The sequence below is a fragment of the Coffea arabica genome, chromosome 7c, assembly GCF_036785885.1.
Source record: "Coffea arabica cultivar ET-39 chromosome 7c, Coffea Arabica ET-39 HiFi, whole genome shotgun sequence".
Classification (NCBI taxonomy): Eukaryota; Viridiplantae; Streptophyta; class Magnoliopsida; order Gentianales; family Rubiaceae; genus Coffea; species Coffea arabica.
In genome coordinates, this window is record NC_092322.1 from 7,357,283 (window position 1) to 7,376,472 (window position 19,190).

General features: G+C 36.4%; 3 protein-coding genes across 4 annotated transcripts; 1 reads left to right on the forward strand and 2 right to left on the reverse strand.

Annotated features, from left to right (window-relative positions):
* The first annotated feature begins 1,862 nt into the window (after positions 1–1,862).
* Positions 1,863–5,912, forward strand: LOC113701430 (NAC domain-containing protein 37-like). The gene is made up of 4 exons (XM_072056692.1): positions 1,863–2,020; positions 3,717–3,887; positions 3,993–4,268; positions 5,024–5,912. Exons 2-4 carry the CDS (start codon positions 3,722–3,724, stop codon positions 5,611–5,613), a joined length of 1,032 nt encoding a protein of 343 aa, XP_071912793.1. The 5' UTR covers positions 1,863–2,020; positions 3,717–3,721; the 3' UTR covers positions 5,614–5,912.
* A 5,358-nt stretch (positions 5,913–11,270) lies between these two features.
* Positions 11,271–13,206, reverse strand: LOC113700364 (histone H3.3). Of its 2 annotated transcripts, none has more exons than XM_027220794.2 (5): positions 13,091–13,206; positions 12,880–12,966; positions 11,953–12,029; positions 11,745–11,835; positions 11,271–11,613 (listed from the first exon to the last, which is right to left on the reverse strand). In XM_027220794.2, the coding sequence occupies exons 2-5, from the start codon at positions 12,949–12,951 to the stop codon at positions 11,443–11,445; spliced, it is 411 nt and encodes a 136-aa protein (XP_027076595.1). In that variant the 5' UTR covers positions 12,952–12,966; positions 13,091–13,206; the 3' UTR covers positions 11,271–11,442. The 2 variants fall into 2 exon arrangements, with proteins under 2 accessions (XP_027076595.1, XP_027076594.1); XM_027220793.2 differs by having other exon boundaries at positions 13,058–13,129.
* Positions 13,207–16,922: 3,716 nt separating this feature from the next.
* On the reverse strand, positions 16,923–18,033 carry LOC113702008 (histone H1-like). Its single transcript, XM_027222939.2, has 2 exons — positions 17,784–18,033; positions 16,923–17,662 (listed from the first exon to the last, which is right to left on the reverse strand). The coding sequence occupies exons 1-2, from the start codon at positions 17,952–17,954 to the stop codon at positions 17,201–17,203; spliced, it is 633 nt and encodes a 210-aa protein (XP_027078740.2). The 5' UTR covers positions 17,955–18,033; the 3' UTR covers positions 16,923–17,200.
* Positions 18,034–19,190: the final 1,157 nt, after the last annotated feature.

The window sequence follows — 19,190 nt, forward strand, 5'->3', positions numbered from 1 at the left end:
AATAAATTTCATTATTTTTCACGTTGCTGTGTCAAAATTACGTAACATTCTCCCAACTTTAAGATTGGAATTTTGGCCAATTTGAAGCCATACATCATTTGGGAAAGCTGTTTTCCCACCCTTCAGTATTCATTAAAGTCAGAGCTCAAGTGTACTATACCCTGCTGAAAAGCACCTATATTCTAGTAGTATTTTTCCTGAGAAAATATTGAATGAAATGTATATGATTCGTTGAAAATAGACAACAAGATTTTCCAGTTGGAAAAAACCCTAGTAAAATGAGATCAAAAATTAGCATAGAAAAAAAAAATTTATCATTCGCGCGGTAAATGGTTATGTTCTCCCGAGTTTAGAAATTTCAAGTCGTTGACTGCAAGCAAGCTCACATGAGCTCCAAGGTTCTAACCACTATATATTTTATTGTGTTCTGTTTTCATTAATTTCAGTCAATAAACAAATTTAGTCTAAGAAGAGTCAGGTTACTAATTTGCAAACCACCGACTCAAGTAATACTTGCAAGTTCTAGCATTTCTAAAAATGAGAAAATGGAATCTATTTAGGTTCACCCTTTATTTTTTTTTCCTTTTTTAATGATTGGGATTTGTGAAATTTACAAGTGATCATCATGCTAAACAAACATAGATCATGGATAAATGTACAGTCAATTTAACGACCTTATTTTTAAGTTTAGTAATCGATATGGTACCGTTTTCATCTAAGAATTTCAAATTATCATTTTAAAGCAACAAAAAATGTCATTATCTTAAAATGCTTGCCACTAGTGTATAGACCACAGTAGTATCGCCTTTTCACTGACAACTCAATGTCACTTTTATATTTATACAAAGTGATCTGATTATTTAACTTGTTATATGATATTTATTTAAGTTCCTTTAAATAATAAGTGAGAATGATATTAAATTTGATATCGGGTAGCGCATAGAGGATCCCACCTGCAATAACACGACAACTAATGAAAATAAATGCAAATGCATTTGACGGTTGATCTTAAAGAAAGACATTCCCGTATTAAAGAGCGATCCTCAAACAATACCACCTAAGTCAATTTCTTTCCTATATGCTATGTGATATGTGAATTGAAGTTTTAAACTTCTAAATCACATAAAGTGTTTCTTTTTCAAATTTCCTTTTGCAAATACTAGTACCGTTTCTTTCTGCGTATCAGTGCTTTTTGTTTCTTCCTTTACACTTTTTGCCAAATGTTTTGAAACTGGAAATATTGTTGAAAAAATAATTTCACAAAAAAAACAAGGAAACACTCTGCACTAAGAACAAATAGCATACACTACAGTAAAAGAAGAAAATTGAATTCCTCTCACGGTTCCAACAAAAATCAAATGTGAATTACTACTAGTACCGGTTGACATGCAAAACTAGGCCCTGCATTTTTTGTTTTTTGCTTATTCTGTTTGTTTACAGAGGATTAACCGTAATTCTCCACCAACCCTCGTCGATTTGAACCCGTAAGTTCCCAAAATTAACTAATCTATGTTTGATGACTTGCTGCATTTTACCCACTAATCTACATTTTGTTGTTTAGGTCTTGTAATTTCAAAACCAGTACGTGTGCACAACACAAATGCTAAAAAGTTTCTACACGCTCAGATAATATAATGGAACAAAGAGCAATAGATTTTAGAAAAATAAAACAGAAAGAAAAGAAAAAATGGAGGGTGGAAGGTGTTCTGTAGGAACCAGGCAAATGACGCCAGCAATGGGGACGACCATCAAGCCATGCGCAATTGAGCGGTCCAAACTAGTCCTTTCCTTTCCCCCTTCTCTTCTCTTCCTTTGCCCTCTCCTTTTTATATTCACTACTTCTCACACTCCCTTCGGACTGAGTTCTCTTTCACTTTCTCTCAAACTTTGCTTTTTTGCAGTATCAGCAGTGTCTTCTACCTTTGTCTTCTTCTCCTTTAAATTCATTGTCCTTGAGCAAATAACTAGAGTAACGGAGCCAATACTACACTACCAGCACCTGTCCGGCTATCTCCTCCAGGTAAGCTTTTGCATTAATTTCCCATGCAAATGCACGCAAACTGAATACAATTTTCATTGTATCTGCAGATTTCATGCATCACTCCCATAATTTTTTTTTCAGTTTCCATTTTGGTTGATGGCTGATGAGATCGGTCTTCTCAGCCATGTTGTTTCATCCAATTTCTTCAGTTCACCACATGCTTACTGCTCTTTTTTTTTTTAAAAAAAAAGGTTTAATTAATCAGATTCTCATTTTCTCTGCATCCCATTTTAGTGGTTTGGTTCCTAAATTATGCACTATCTTCCTTCGACATTCTTTGCTCAAGGCAACTGTGGAATGGTTTCCTGTTCTTGCAAAAAAGATACCCTTTACAAGATTATGAATACAGACATAGGTGATGATACCGTACGAAATGAGATTTAGCTTTCGACTTCCAAATCCCCCAGAGGCTCTAGCCCTATAACCTCTAAGCCTGGCCTGAGTACAAAGATTTCAGATAGACCAAACACCTACAGTACAATCAGTCTTTCTCCAAGATTTGTCAAGGTTGGCAGTTGCAGCATCTCTACCTCTCCTCTCCTGTGGTTGAGCAGTTGCCCAGTTTGTGATACTGGTTGGAGTATCCTCTGAAGTCCAATCATTACCACAGCACTGTGTCTTCTAACCTCTCATACACTGAGAATAGAGATGAAATGGTCTCTCTTCCACAACTTCTTAACAAGTTGGACTAAGGACCAGTGAGTCAGGGAGTCAGACTCAGGTGTTGCCAAGTTTATTGCAGACAAGAAGACAAAGGTCTCAGACTCCATCACTGAAATAATACATCGATTCTCGAAAAACCCATGACAGAATTCTCTCTTTTCCTTTTCGTGCATTCCCTTTCTGGCAGGCTTGATCCAAACTAGCCGAACCGCGCACTGCCTTTTAACTCCCCTTACCTTTTCGCATTCCCTTGCAAATAGCGCGTGCCAAATAAATACAAGTAGTTGATAACGTCATCCCCTCTGAACTTTTGCCACTCAAACTTCTATTACTAATCTTTTATTGATCGATCTCAATGGACTACTAATTTATCTTGGTTCTTGACTTTTTTTAAATTGTGAGAACAATGTGTTTGAATTTGATTGATAATAATTTTATAATATCGTGATCAAGTCCCTGTTCTTGATTCATCATTTCACCATTCACCACCACAAGACAACATCATTGGTACAAACCTTTAGTTGTCCGTTTCTACAGAGCCACACAATTAGTATAGATGCCACCCTCCCCCCACCCCCGTCCCCAAAAAAGAAAAACAAAAAAAAAGGAATTAAGCTGTAAAAACTGAAGTCCTTATGTTTTGAGAAGGGTTAGCAAAGCCCCATTATTGTTTTTTGTTTTCTTGAAAGTTTTGTCCGGTCCCTTATCTCAACCTCTATAAAAATGTCAATTTTCAAAGAAAAAGAAAAAGTTTTGCCAATGACAAGTGCTTCCAACCTTCCAGAGCTAAAGTTTGAACATTGTTTACTACCAAATGTGTGGCTTGATGATTATTTCCCATCCCTTGTGTAACACTTGTCATGGATTAATCTGAAAGCTTCATAGTCTTCCCTGTCCCTCTTCACTTTTGTGCTTCTTATGGCATGTTTGGCTATGTACACACACGTTACACCACAACAAGAGTTATGATCTAAGCATCATCTTCATTGATGCTGATTTTGATGTAGAACAGCCATCATGATGGACACATCCGAATCATGTGTTCCTCCAGGATTTCGGTTTCATCCAACCGATGAAGAGCTCGTTGGTTACTACCTCAGGAAGAAGGTTGCATCACAGAAGATAGATCTTGATGTTATAAGAGATATTGATCTATATAGGATTGAACCATGGGATCTACAAGGTACATACACGTTTCTTTCCATCTTTTCTACTTACATTTGTCATACGTCGTAGCAAGTATTTAGGGTTTCAATTAAAACTACCTCAAAAGTGTGTTACTTGACAGATAAATGCCGGATCGGATATGAAGAACAGAATGAGTGGTATTTTTTCAGTCACAAAGATAAGAAATATCCGACTGGGACAAGGACTAACCGGGCCACCATTGCCGGGTTCTGGAAAGCAACAGGGAGGGATAAATCCGTTTATGATAAATCAAAACTCATTGGCATGAGGAAAACCCTTGTCTTCTACAAAGGGAGGGCACCAAATGGGCAAAAAAGCGATTGGATCATGCATGAATATCGGCTGGAATCTGAAGAGAATGGTCCTCCTCAGGCAAGTACTCAATCCCCCACCCCCCGTCTCCCTTCTTCAAATCGTACAGGAAGCATAATTAGCTTTTTCAGTCTTCTTCCTTCACTCTGAAAAGAATACTTAAAAGCTAAACTATTCCCGAAATGGTTTTGAGCTTCTTCCCACCTTCGTGCATGGTTTTTGTTCCTACACTTTCAATACTATTGTCTTTCTCAAACAAGATGGAGAGGGCCAAAAATTCTTGGGAAATACTTACTAGTTTGCATAGAATAATTGTTTCAGAATTCATATACTTCAAAAGGGCCCATATTTCCAACTTGTGAGGTACGGAATCATCGATCAAAGCTTTCCGTGCATGTTTCATTAATTGTTGATCCAAACCCCACATGCATATATCTCAGCAGAAGATGCATATCCGCCCTGAAAGTCGTTTCATTAATTGTTGATCCAAAACCCCACATGCATATATCTCAGCTACAGATGAATATCCCCCTTGAAAGTCAAAAAGTTTATTAGTCACTACCAAATTAACACGGTTTCTCCAACTTGATGTGCCTTTTTTAGTGTAAACCATCCCGAATTCAACTTCTCTAAAGAAAAGTTGAATCTTTTCTAGTTGTACCTCTACAGTTGCACCATTGACTATCTTCTCTACTTCTATGCAAGTAAGGGACCGACAAGGGCAAATGATTTCAGCAACCTTTTTTATTTTTATTTTTTTTTCTTTTCCATCCAAAGAATAGTCGTGGACTAAATGTAGGGATATTTTATTACAGGAAGAAGGATGGGTGGTATGCCGAGCATTCAAGAAGAGAACCACCAGTGGGCAGACAAAAAGCATTGAAGCGTGGGACTCAAGTTATTTCTACGATGAACCAAGTGGGGTTAGCTCCGTTGTGGATCCTCTTGATTATATTACAAGGCAGCCGGCAAATAATTATCTTTCCCAAAATTTCATCTGCAAGCAAGAGATAGAAGCAGAAAACTTGAATAATTTCTTGAACACCACTGACCCCTTTGTACAGCTTCCTCAGCTGGAGAGCCCATCCATGCCACAACTAAAAAAGCCAAGCTCAATATCGTTAGTATCAGAGAACGCTGAAGATGACGAACAACCTTTAAGGGGTTGCAGCAGCAGCAAGAAAGTGACGGATTGGAGAGCCCTGGACAAGTTTGTAGCCTCTCAGCTGAGCCATGATCAGGAGAGGTACGAGGGGGATATAGTGTCCGCAGGATTTGAAGGCCATGAGAGTTCAGATTTGGGATTGCTGCTACTGCAGAGTGGCAGGGAAGAAGGGTCTTCTAAGTTAAATGGATTTTTTAGCTCCAGCTCAGATTGTGATATTGGAATCTGCGTTTTCGATAAATGAAGAATTTATCTAATTAATTAGTGGTCTTTTTTTTTTTGTTAGTATTACGTCATGATTTCCAAATATTCTAAAATATTATCCTGTAAACATAATGGTTTTGATTTTTTTTTTTTTATATGAGTGACTGAAACTCAGAGCTAGTCCTTCTTCTAGATCTCTTTATCCAATAAAGATGACTGCATGTAGGAATTTTAACTTGGGATTTGAGGGTGACCAAAGACTTTGATAGGTAGGTTGGTGCAAAAATGAGGACTGAAGTTGTAATTTTCATACTCAATTTACAGCTCAAAATCATGGCACCTTATATATATATATATATATACTTCTATTTATTACTGTGTTCGTTGAATGCACATTAGTTACTTATCAATGTAAAGATTGTACTTATCCATGTATATATATATATATATATATATATACACGCAAAATTTAAAAGATTAATTAAAAAAAATGCTTGTATAAAGATTTTACACACAACAGCCCATGGTGGTGGTATGTAAAAAAAATGCTTGTAAAAGATTTTACCTTCCTCAATTACTTCATAGAAAAGCTACCGATTAATGTACTTCTGGTTCTCCGATAAGGAGATAGTTTGTACGCGCAGACAAGGCTTACAAATTGATTTGTTTTCCCGGTAATTATCACAGACAAGCTTATAACCTACAAATTACTTCGATGTATAAGCAGTCAAGCATAGTTGTACGTTGATTCACATTTCCACAAAAGCGAAGAACAAGAAACGTTAAAAGGGATTCACTTTGATGGGATCGTTCAAAACCTCTCCTATTCTTGTTTTGCATTCTCCTTCTTTATTGCCATTTTAGTCTCCCTCACGGAACCCACCCTTTCTATGCATCCATGGCAGGAATGAGATGTCGCATTAGCGAAGAGAGAGGGTATTGAATATAGTGATAGTTGGAGTTATCGTGATGAATTTGGTGTCATACAAAGAACGGGTGTAAATTTATGGCTGTACTACGCTGCGTTATTGGTCGGCCGGCCTGCTAGCTGCTTTCCGTCATTGCATGCCATTTTGACCAAAGGGGAAAATTACATGATTCTTCTACATCACTACAATATGCTTATTACAACATGAGTCCAAAAAGAACACTTCTTTTTATTATTACTAAAAGTATTCCCTTTTTCTCACTTTAATATAAAATCGTGTGAGTTTTTTATTTTTTTTTTACGCATGATCTAAGAAAAATTAATTAACTTTGTTAGAAGAGTAAATTTAACGTACTGTTTTTCTTTCTAAAATATCCTTGTACAATAACAATACTATAAAAAATTGTACCGTTTAAGTTATGAATCCAAGCAATTAATGAATAAGAGAGTACACATGTCAAGTTAATTATTATACCCTTTATTGGAAAGCGGACTATAATTTATGACGGATCAAACAGAAAAACAAAACTATGCATGAATTTGGAGGGAGTAGTGTATATACAGCTTCCATGAATTTGGAGTCGCGACCTCTAATAATTAATGATAGTTCAGTCACGATCCAAAAACTAATCGATCAATCAAAGTGTATCGTGCCTCCTCTATAACTGAAGAATGCTACGTGTCACAGAAGATAAACATATAATTTCTCCGGGATCTCCCACCTTCAGGCTCCGTTCACTACTTAAAAGAATTGTACACCGAAAGCTAAAGATTTTATAGCTTGTAAACAAGAAAAGACAGAATGAATACGAAAGAGATTGATAGATTTCAGGCGTGCTGCTTGTTTTAATTTGGTTGACTGAAAATTAATACAGACCTCGTTTTCCAGCACTATGTGTGTATGTGCGGGTGTTTATTAGATTCAGAAAAGGTGCTGCTTTATATAAACAGACTGAATGGAAATGATTGCTGGAGAATTAGGAAGCGTCGTAATTCTAATGCTATAGGCTAAAAGCCCGAAACAGATGCATGGTTCAGTAACAAGATTTTAATTCGCTTATACGTACTCCAGAGTTTGAAGGAGGATTTCTTCCTACAAGAAACATGGACTGGAGCAAAATGTAACTACACTCAACAAAATTGGAAGTATCCATCATCCGCCAAAGAACCTTCAAACAAAAAAAGAGAGAGAGAAAAATGGTACTGCAAGTAAATATGGGCAAGAAAGCGCCAGCTGCTTGTTTCTCAGTCTTACATATCCAATTCTTTCCTAGCCTGAATCATTTGAATAATAGGCAGGCACATCTGGGTTGTTCATGGATAAACCATGGGAGTAGAGTAGGATTGTAGGAATACCTCATCGATGTTGTTAGGGTCCTATTCTGTGGGGCCATGACTTGTCTAGCATGCGCTGTGCAAGAAGGCTACCACTTTCCATGCTTGTCTCTCAAACTCTCTCAAGCCCAAAGGCCATTTGTCCTCCTCCTGCCTCGCAACATTGGAAACTAAGGTCACTATTAAGTACTATTAACCACCCTACTTCTTTTGGAAATTGAATATACACGAGAAAGAAAGAAAGAAAGAAAAACTTTGATATGTCCAGCCCCGGCAGCCAAATTGAGCTCTTGGTGCTTGGTGCATAATACTCCTAAAATTTCTTCCCAGAGCAGCTTTTGGAACTATCAGCATTTCCTGACCAAGCAAGTAACCCGGTCTGCTGCAGAATGCACGGTTCGTCCCACCGTACGGATTCTATATATGGGACCTTTGTGCAAGCTCCTTTGAAAATCATGGCAACTCTCGTAAAAGAAAGCAAATTGGTCCAAAAAGAACGACATGAACTCTACCTAAATCTCCTTTCGTGCATTTCTGGGATTAAATTTGGTCTAATCACCCATGGCTTTTAGGAAGCTCTGCACCCTGTGTATATATGCTCCTTTTTTTTTTTTATTCGTTTCAAGAATGTGCTCAACGATATCTAGAAGAATTTTGTTAGAGCTGTCCGTCCATCCAAGTACTGCAAAACTACAAAATGGGACCGACCTTTTTCTTGCATTTTATCTTATTTTATTTATTTATTTTGGTTAGAACTTAGAAGCAAAACATTAGCTTGCCTACCAATTGTCCTGATTAAGAGAACAAAAAGTTCAAGCCCGCCCCCAGTTATCATCCTCTCCCCCCCCCCCCAACAACCACAAGTATATAAAATTACTAAAGAGTGTGCAATTAGCCGGTACCACCACGTAGCCCACTCCAAAGTGTTTCGAATCTTTTAATTGCTTGCGTCAACCATATTATCACCTCTAACGTTTGGTAAAAAAAAAAAAAGTTATGATGACTTCGCTAAAACTTAAACAAAGATTGGAAATCCTTAATGTACGTTAAACTATTTGTAAGTTGCATCAAATTCAACTAGGTAGAAAGTGATAACTTATGCTGCAGCTCCTTGCAGCAAGCAAATCGTTACTTACCCTCATCTCCTCCTTTCTATAAACATGTATAGTACGCTTCAAGCCATTGCTAGTTAGTTTCATTGGAATGCAAGGGTGTTCTCGTCTGATTTTGACTTGTGAAAAAAAATCAGTTTTTTTTTAAAAAAAAATCTTATCCTTTGCTTTTGCTCCTGAATTTTATGTTTTTCAATTGATAAAAATGCTGAATTAGCTTCGATAATAGCCCCAAGTAGTCAACTTATAATATTGCCTCGTAAAATTAACTAGTTAATTCATTAGCCATGCATCAGGACGAAAAGACAAATTAAATCAAACATTCATCACTAAAGAAAAATTAACAAAAACCAAATAATCATGAGACATACTTTGACTAAGACAGTGCCAAAATGGAGTTTGGCCTGCTCTTCTTCAGTTTAAGCACACCACAAAGTAAAACCAAGAGTGAAAAATGAAACAGTAGTATCTTTTTGATGGATGGGCATGCCTCTAAAGGCAGGGGCAGGTTAATTAAACATACTTGGGGCTTCTTTTCTATTTTTTTTTAAAAAAAAATAGGAGGTTTTTAAACCAATATCTTCGCGTCTCCAATCACATGCTTCTTTTATCCCAAGCGTGAAATATTTGAGGATACATCACAAGAGAATGGTAAATATGGACGTAATAATAATATAAGTAAGGAAGTTGACCAAAATAAGCTTCTTTTAAGCGAACAATGATTCCTATAATGGCACGCAACTCCATCAACCTGACTTTGATGACCTTTTCATGCAAAAATAAAGATTAGGACACGGCGAAAAGGTCGAAACCATGTGGCCTCGCTCCCTCCGGAATTTTAGCATCAAATCAACTACTACTACAAAAGATAAGGATTCACTTACTGTGGATTCTCAGAACGCGTCTGTTGAGAAAAGAAAATTAGCTTAAAGTGCTTGCTGGTTGGTGGAACCTTCTTAAAAGATGAGGACGCGTAACCTGAAGAAGAACTTCACGCACCAAATGAATAAACGATACATCTGGAAAGCTGAGATTCAACTCAATTACCCCGGGGAACACATTGAATTTGTTTGGACAAAAATAATTTGGTTTGCAAAATTTAATCTCACAAATCCCAATTATCTTTTTATCTTTCCAATTACCTTTTTATCTCACATACATCACATCACAAAAAATACTACAGTAAATATCTCAAATAAATCATCCAAATAAACTCTTATCCAAACAAATTCATTGTGAGGGAAAAAGCAGCCCACATCCTTACCCAACAAATCTTGTGCATTACCTTGTGTTGGTTCTGAAGGTTCAGAGCCCATGGACCAGAGAGAGGTCGTCCAACAGAAGACAATGATGATTCACAATAAACAAAAGCATTGATAAGCCCCCTTTTCTGTGCACTTGTCAAAAAGTCCACAAGTCACAGAAAGATTATCCTTTCACTCCTAATTCCAAAAAGTGAAGGATATCCAGCAAAAGTTCTAGACTCTTTCAATCAACTTGATCGATCAATGAGCATGTGACAGCAGCCCCCATTTCGACCAACCAACGGTCTGAACAATTGGAGGAAAAAGGAGAATCTGAATAATTGAAATTACTTGATGTTCAACAATGAGACTTGATTTACAATCAACCCAATCCATGAATCCAAATGTGCCCTGCATCTGCCTCATCCCAATGCTATGCAACATGAATCATCAACCCCCCCCCCTTCCCTTCCCTTCCCTAAACAAAATAGGAGAGCAGGGAAGAAAGAGATTATGGAGGAGATATATAAAGTCATGCTGATAGAATGAACAGAGTATAAACAGGGACGATTAATAAGACATTATTGTGGAAGTGAAAATGTACACTGTTCAAATGACACTGACCAAAGAAAAGGTCATCGCCATCTAAAATGCCTTGACAGTACGTTATGGCTAGATTAGTGTTATACCATCAATTCTGGTTTGACATCCTTCAATAGGCTTGACGAGTAAGAAGGAAGACAAAATATAACAGTTCAGGAAAGAGGCTATGAGATGACAGCATCAGAGGGCTGACCGATGAAATTAGACTAAATCATCTTAAGTCAGCAGGATCGTGTAGTAAAAGAGTGAAAGAAAAAAGAATTTAAGGCTGTGGAACACAAAATGGAAAACCAGGAGGCTTCCGTCCAATAAAGGCCTGAAAAGTATCAAGAAAATTATTTATTTAACAATCATGACACAATCAAATGTTTCTTCTCGTATCAGGCATAGAGGATGGGGCTACAAGTACATAGCCCAACGGCCAACATGCAACTAAAACCTAAAACTTAAACTAAAAAAGTCAATAAATCAAATATGAAAAAAAAAAGAAGCAAATCACGTTGAACAGATCACACGTATCTTTAACAGTTATTAACAAACCAAATTGAAAATTAAAGTGTTACATGAACCAATTCTTACAAGACACACTGAAATTGACATATGGATTGCAAGAACCGCCACCTAACCAAACAAGTAATAATGAACATTCATGCCCTTTCACCACGAATACGCCTCGCAAGTTGGATGTCCTTGGGCATGATAGTTACCCTCTTAGCATGGATTGCACAAAGATTTGTGTCTTCAAACAGACCAACAAGATAGGCCTCAGCAGCTTCTTGAAGAGCAAGGACGGCATGACTTTGGAACCTCAAATCCGTCTGAAGATGAAAACAAATTTATGGCACAATTAGATGCAACAAAATGTAATACTCAAACAAGGTAATGAGAATATTAAGTAACTATATGAACAAAACCAATTGAGAAATCAAAGACATCTAAATCATTACACCTTGAAGTCTTGAGCAATTTCACGAACAAGCCTTTGGAAGGGTAGTTTGCGGATCAAAAGCTCAGTACTCTTCTGATATTTCCTAATTTCACTGTGGGCATGGCATGAAGCAGCAAAATCTTAAACAACAGTCTAACCTAAAAATATACAAGCAAAAGAGTTCATCAAATAGTTCAACAACTATGGAGTTTAAATAATGAATACAAACCGCAGTGCAACAGTTCCAGGTCGGTAGCGGTGAGGCTTCTTCACACCTCCAGTCGTGGGTGCCGACTTCCTGGCAGCCTACAACTCAAAAAATTGAAGAAAATTGGTTGTTATCAAGCATTACGAGATTGATATCAAGCATTACGAGATTGATCACATTCGCAAACCAAATAGTGGTGCCTGCAGTACTTTTTGATGATCAAAAGGCCAAAAAAAGGTATACAAAGATACAACATGATTCTGGCCATCAGATATACATAAGTAACAGTAGTAGTTGTTCAGAGTAACAAGCGCAGCACAACTATAGTTCATTAAGTTATAAGGCATCGGGAACAATTGACCATCTCATTTCAGGAATGACGATAAAAAAGAGTGTCCAATTAATCCATTTCAGTGCTATCTTAATTTCTCTTTCCAACTACAACCTACTCTGTTGATATCCTCTCAGAGGTGAATCCTGTTAACAATTCTAGCATTACCTAGAAATGAATATGTTAGTAGCTAAACTGCACATCAGCACACCAATCATGCTGCAGGTCACTGTTGAAAAATTTATGAGCAAAATCCGTTGTGTTTATCTAGGAATAAAAGATCATAGCTGTGTGTGTGTGTGTGTATTTATGGTATATATATATATAAAGACCAAATTCAGTCAGTACTGCACTCGTAACACCAAGAAGGACCAAATAATCCAGAGAAACCAGTCCTCCATTATTTCGTACACATAATTATTACAATTTGCATAAAAAATTCTAACAAAGAGTGAAAATAAATCTCAACATACAGGGAGGAGCTCTGTAAGTTTACAAACGACTATAAACAAGAATACGAGCTAAATCTTCAAAAAAGTGACATCAAAATTCACAAATTAGTGTACTCAAATAAATATTACCGGAACAATTCATTCCGAGGAAGAAAGCATATATACCTTGGTGGCAAGCTGTTTCCTTGGAGCCTTTCCTCCGGTGGACTTGCGAGCTGTTTGCTTCGTACGAGCCATTTTGATTTTGAAGAACTGCAAAAAGTCTCAAAAATTAAATACGAGAGGGCCAAATAAGATGAAATTAAACTGCTAAGTTCAAAAGATCAGAAAATAAGGAAGTAACCGGAATGCCCTAGGGTTTCGATGTTTTTCAAACCTGAATGAACTCTGACCGACTATTTGATTTCTTCGGTTTGCTCTTAATCTGGCCGCTAAAGAAGCTCTTATAGACGGTTGAATTAGAATTTGAACGGGTTAATTGGACACAGACCCCTGAGGTTGGCGCATATAGCCAATAAATCCCTATACTTGAAATTTTATATCAAACCCCCTCTGCTCTATTTAGAGGTGACAAAATGGGAGGGATGGGCGGGATTTGTTTCGATTCGAAATAGAACCGAATCATATGGGTTTGGGTCTAATTTTATCCATATGTGTTTTGGGACTAACTTAGGCGAGATCACTTTGGAATGAGTTTAGATTGATCTTGTCCAATACCCAAATCTATTTTCTATATATTTTTTCCTTTAATTATTTTTATTTTTTATATAACTTTAATATTTTTATGTATTAAGTTTCTTTTGATCTTATTGTGAATTTATATTTTCTTAAATTCATTTACACTTTAGAACGATCAACAGTTACTTTAAAAAGACATAACATTTTGATAAGAATGCACATATCTTCTTGCTGGATTTAAACCAAAAATTGAATTAACAAATAAAGGAAAAGATAGATATACAATCATATTCCAACAGATATCAAAATAGTCAGGGTACTGAGGCTATTGAACATTTATCCTCATCATTGTCCAAGGATATGGGTAAGGTTAGTCATTGTCTCTACCTAAATATAACATGATGTTGTCTGACACAAGGACTGGAAACAAGATTTTTTCACACCAAATTCATTCTTACTGACATCCTTAAAATTTTCAAAAAATTGATACAAAAGAAATTCACATTAAATGCTGAATAAAGCTAGCACAAAAACGAATAAATTAATTAAAAATTGATAACAAGATTGCATATAGAAATCTACGTAGATAGTTTAACAATTAGCATAAAATCAACATAAAGGGGTGCCAAGTCAAATTGAGATATCATCCACTATATTGGTCAAAAATGACACTACTTTGTCCAAGTCCCTATTTTTTCTTTGGAATAAAAAAAGGGGGGGACCATTTTTTTAAGAAAAGAAAATTTGAATTTAAAACCCGTAATTCTATGAGTTTCAACTTTAACTATTAAAGGAAGTTTCATTAATTGTCCAAATTCCGACTCTTCTAATCTAAGCATGCTTGAATTCTTTATAAAAAAACATGAATACTAGAAAAATGTGTCAACTTATACTAAGTTGGTTGATAAAACAAGGTAAAACTTCATTGAAAATGACAGGGCTTGTGAGTTTAAATAGAAATGCAAACTTGCTAAATAAAAGATAGAAGTAGGTGAATTCCACCATAACAAAAAAAGATGACGAGGTTAAATTGCAATTATTTTTCTATATTTTAGTTTTGCAAGCTCTTGTAACGTCTGTGCTTATCATACCTTATAGTCTTGTAGTTACGGGGTTATGAACCGACCCAATTAATTCTTTTTGATGTCAACATTTGCAATTGAAATTTATCACTTAAACTCATCAATGTGGCTGAAGGTTTTTTTTTTTTTTTTTTTTTTTTTGGGTCAATCGGCAACATAACTTTCATTAATATGAAGAAATTAGAATTATAGAGTCAGAGCAACTACTCCTTGAACATATGCTTGAGCAAACTCAAGCATCCAAACTAAGAAGCTAACCTTTCATTGAGTGACATTTTTCAAATTTAAAGCAGACTTTACTAATTTGTGATTAACAATGTTGTTTACTCTCCTAGTAAAGGAGAGATAACAATCATCAAAACTTAACTTTAAATACTCGTTTGGATTAATATTTTTAAAAATTTTTGTTAAAAAATATATTATAATGATTTAATACATGTGAAATAAACAGATATTTGAAAAATGTGTTCACGAGAAACGTAAGATTATTTTGGAGAAAAATGACTTTCCAAATACCTTTAATACAGTACTAAATAAGACATCCTCAGTTGCATCATTGATCTTATCTATAAGGGTTCACAATTTGATTCAGTCTCCATCTTCAACCAGCCTTGCTCTTTAGCTCTGATTGTGGCAGCTCTAACTGCAAAGGCTTCTTTTGACCTAGCTCCTCATCATTGTAGACAAAGGCAAAAAGAGAAAACTTAACTCCTGAAGTTGAAAGGGGTTAAACTGATCAACGTTTGTGATTCATAAATACAGATTATAAATGATAGAGAATTGAGTTCCTACCATTGATAGAGAAATTATTGGCTCATTTCCTAAATCCGATTGTCATTCAAACGTTTCAGACAAAACATCTCAAATGGTTATCTGCGACTGAAAAGAAAAATTATTGGTAACTAAGAGATATTCCGGTAATTACACCAACTAGGGCTGCAAACGAATCGAGCCGAGTCGAGTTTTGAGCTAATCGAGCCGAGTCGAGTTTTGAACTAATCGAGCCGAGTCGAGTTTTGAACTAATCGAGCCGAGTCTCGACTAAATTTTATCAAGCTCGAGCTCGAGCTCAACGAGCCGGCAATTTTCAAGCTCGAGCTCGACTCGAATCAAGTCGAGCCGAGCTCGAGCTCGAAAAAAATAAAAAATAATTATTTTTTAAAAAAAAATAAATAAAATAATATTTTTTTTCTTAATAAATAATAAAATATTAAGGATATATACTTAATTTTACTATGAAAATAAAAAATAAATATATATAATATACGTAATTTTATTATTAAATAAAAAAAAAAATATATATATATACTCAATCTCGCGAGTCGGCTCGCGAGCTAACGAACTTAATATTCTGAGCTCGAGCTCGACTCGAGCCGCTCGATTCGTTTGCAACCCTAACACCAACGCACAAGCATATATGGATTGTACAAAAATACAAAAACTGTTGCACACTAATTACACATTCCATCAATATCCAGATGGCTCATCAATGATAACTTTAAATGTATTAAAATGGGGTCATTTCAGTAAATATATCCAAATACATGCTTCCTTAACTTGTATCTAAAATTTTTAAACTAATACACAATATTTCATATTTCCAAAAAGTCTCCACTTATACTATTGAAATTGACCAAAACTCAATTTTATATGGTATAAGAAAATCGAATCTGTCATTCGAATGGTACATTCTGTTGATATGCTCAAAACATCACACCAACCTTACACCGGGAAGGATTCATTGTCCATTTTAGAGAATAACTAAAAACCCAATCTGTCGAAGAAATTGTTGCTAAATATTACGATGGGTTATGGTAATTTGAGACTCAAAAAAGTATTCTTCCAAATTCCACAACAATTACTTTCGCTTTTCCCGGCTTGTGAAGAAACAGGGAAAAGTTTTTCAAATAAAGCAAAATCCTTCTCTAGCGGAGAAGTAAAAATTCCCTAATTATCGTTTTTGGGGAGGAGTTTTTCAAATAATCAAACATTGTAGCTCTTTTTTGAGAAGTTATGCATGTATCTATTATATATCTACTATTGTCTTAATGGACAAATGTGATAATTCATTAGGCTTTAAATGGACCGTTCACCATTATCACTTTCCTTCCATGAAAAACCTTAGGATCAATCCAAATTAGACACTTCCCCTTTTCGTCTCCCCCTCCCATGTTCCAATACGCCAGCTGTTTGCTTTACCAGGCGAATCGAGGCTACAGTGAATGTTTTCCAGGTGAAGACATTCGTCCACCAATACAATACCATGTTCATTTGCTATATTGCAGCCTATGTCTAGAATCATCGACAAAAATCGACGAGACTAATCCCGAGACCAACTGCCAAAAAATATCTCCCGTCTGCTGTAATGAATGGCCGACAAACAATTCCATCCAAAAAAAAAAAAAAAAAAAAAAGGGACCACACAAATCACAGCTGCAATCCAAAGAATATTTGCAAGTTGAGCCCCAGAGTTTGATGATTCTATTCCATTAAACCCCAAAATTCTAACCACATAAAAACATCTCAAGCATTACACCAAAACAACCACGGATACCGCCATGATCATCATCTACCGAACCGCATCATTTCCCATATTCACAATCGACTACTCTTTCCCTAACAAACAGAAAACATCATTTATTTATTTTTCCTACTCCGAAGTCCGTACTACCTCTATACCTATACAGATACTTTGGAAACTACTCGTAAGACTCCTCGCTTTAAGTTTAAGCAGCAGCGGCTTTCCTAGCCCTCTTAGCAGCAGGAGACTTAATTGACTTTGGCTGCTTTGCCTTCGCTGGAGCCGCCGCCTTCTTCGTTTTCTTAGCCTGTGTTACTTTCTTCTCTGGCTTCGCCTTTACAGCTTCCGTCTTCTTCTTCGCCGCAGCAGTTGCTCTAGTGGTTTTGGCATTCGATTGAGCAGCCGGCTTACCAGCCCTCTTCTTCTCCGCATTGGCTTTGGCTGGCTTTTTCACGGCGGGGACTTTTTTGCCTGCCTCGCATAACTTGTACGAGGCCTTGATTTTGGTCAGTTTTCCCCTCGCGGCAGAGTTCTTCAACTGAAGCCCTAGGATCTTCCTGAAATTCGCAGGCAGCACAGCCTTGTGCTTCTCTTCCACGAACTTTGCGATTGCGTACGGACTTGATCCGCTCTTTTCGTTCAGTGCCACGAGGGCCTCCTTAATCATCTGCAAGATAAACCAAACCAAAAAAAAATCACCAAATAAATTCCCCATCCATAACAAAAATCATTTCCCAAGAAAAGAAGATTGAAATTGAGAGATTTAAAGAGCATAACAGTAATAATACATCAAAGTAAGGAGGATGAGCAGCAGCTTTGGGGGCTTTAGGCTTCTTTTCTTTAGGAGCTTTAGGCTTTTTCTTCTCCTTAGCAGGCTTCTCGGCTGGCTGCTCCGCAGGGGGAGCATCAGCCGGAGGCTGCTCGACGGCAGTTTTCTCAGCATCTCCGGTGGCCGACATCGCGAAGTGTCACAAGAAACAACAACAGAGCGATCGATACGGCGATAACCTTTCTGACTTTGCGTGAACAATTTTCCAAGTGGCAGTCAGCATTTTATAGGAGGGAGCGATCTGCGTGAAATGGAGTTTCCGGATTCTGATTGGTCAGCTAAGAGTGACGCGGATCGAGGAGTTTTAGAATCAGTGTTTTGAATCCTACACGTGGGCGATTATGGGTCGTTGATCGAACACCGAATTGGATTTTTGGGGTGCCAGTCTTGTCTGGAATGCGTACTTCAAAATACTACTCATAAGGACGCTGGTATTTTTTCACGCATAGCTTGTGAGAGGGGTGTGTTTTCTTGGCGCATTTGGGGATAATTTACAGAAGCATTTTTTACGATTTGGACTTGGAACTTTCGTGAGGATGAAATTTAGAAAATTCTGGTTGTAATGTGGGTGGTCTGAGGTAAATTGGTTGGAATTTGGGTGGGTTTTGAAGGCGTCAAATACAAACAGTTTTGAAGTTGCTTCTTCAGGCTTTAGTACCGCCTTTCTGGAACTCCATTTCTCCGTATCATTTACAGTATCTTCGTCGGTAGTAAACCAGCTAGATGGAGGATTTACCCCACACTCTTTTAGATTGGTTTTTGTAAAAGGTCAAAAGAAATGTAGACGAAACATCCCAAGTAAAAACCAGCAGATCCAAGTTGTACATCTCATCTACTTTTGATGTATTGTGGTGACGAGGCTCTTTTATTTATTTAGGATTAGGACAATAAAAGAATCAAGAATCATTTTTTATTTTTTAATTTTAAAATCTTCTATTTATAATCTCCCCTATCTTACCATCTAAACTAGCCCTCTTCCCAAACAAATTTTATTACAAAATCTGATTATAGAAATTAATCATAGAGAACAATCACAATCAGCAAAAGCTACTCGAGAATTTTAGTTTTTTTTAATCATTAAAAAACCAAAAATCATAATACAAAAGGAATTGAAAACATCACAAAAAACTAATTATTCAAAACGATTTACAATCAGGTAAAATAGCTACTCTTTAGGTGATTATAGATTTTAGGTTTTTTTTTATCATTAAAAAATCTATAATCAGAATACAAAAAAAAAAAAAATTGAAAATATCACAAAAACTGATTATTCAAAATAATTTACAATCACTTAAAATAATCAAATCTAAAACAAGCCCTTAATTCTGAATCATCTATTCCTATTCCTTGGTTTGTTATTGGAAAC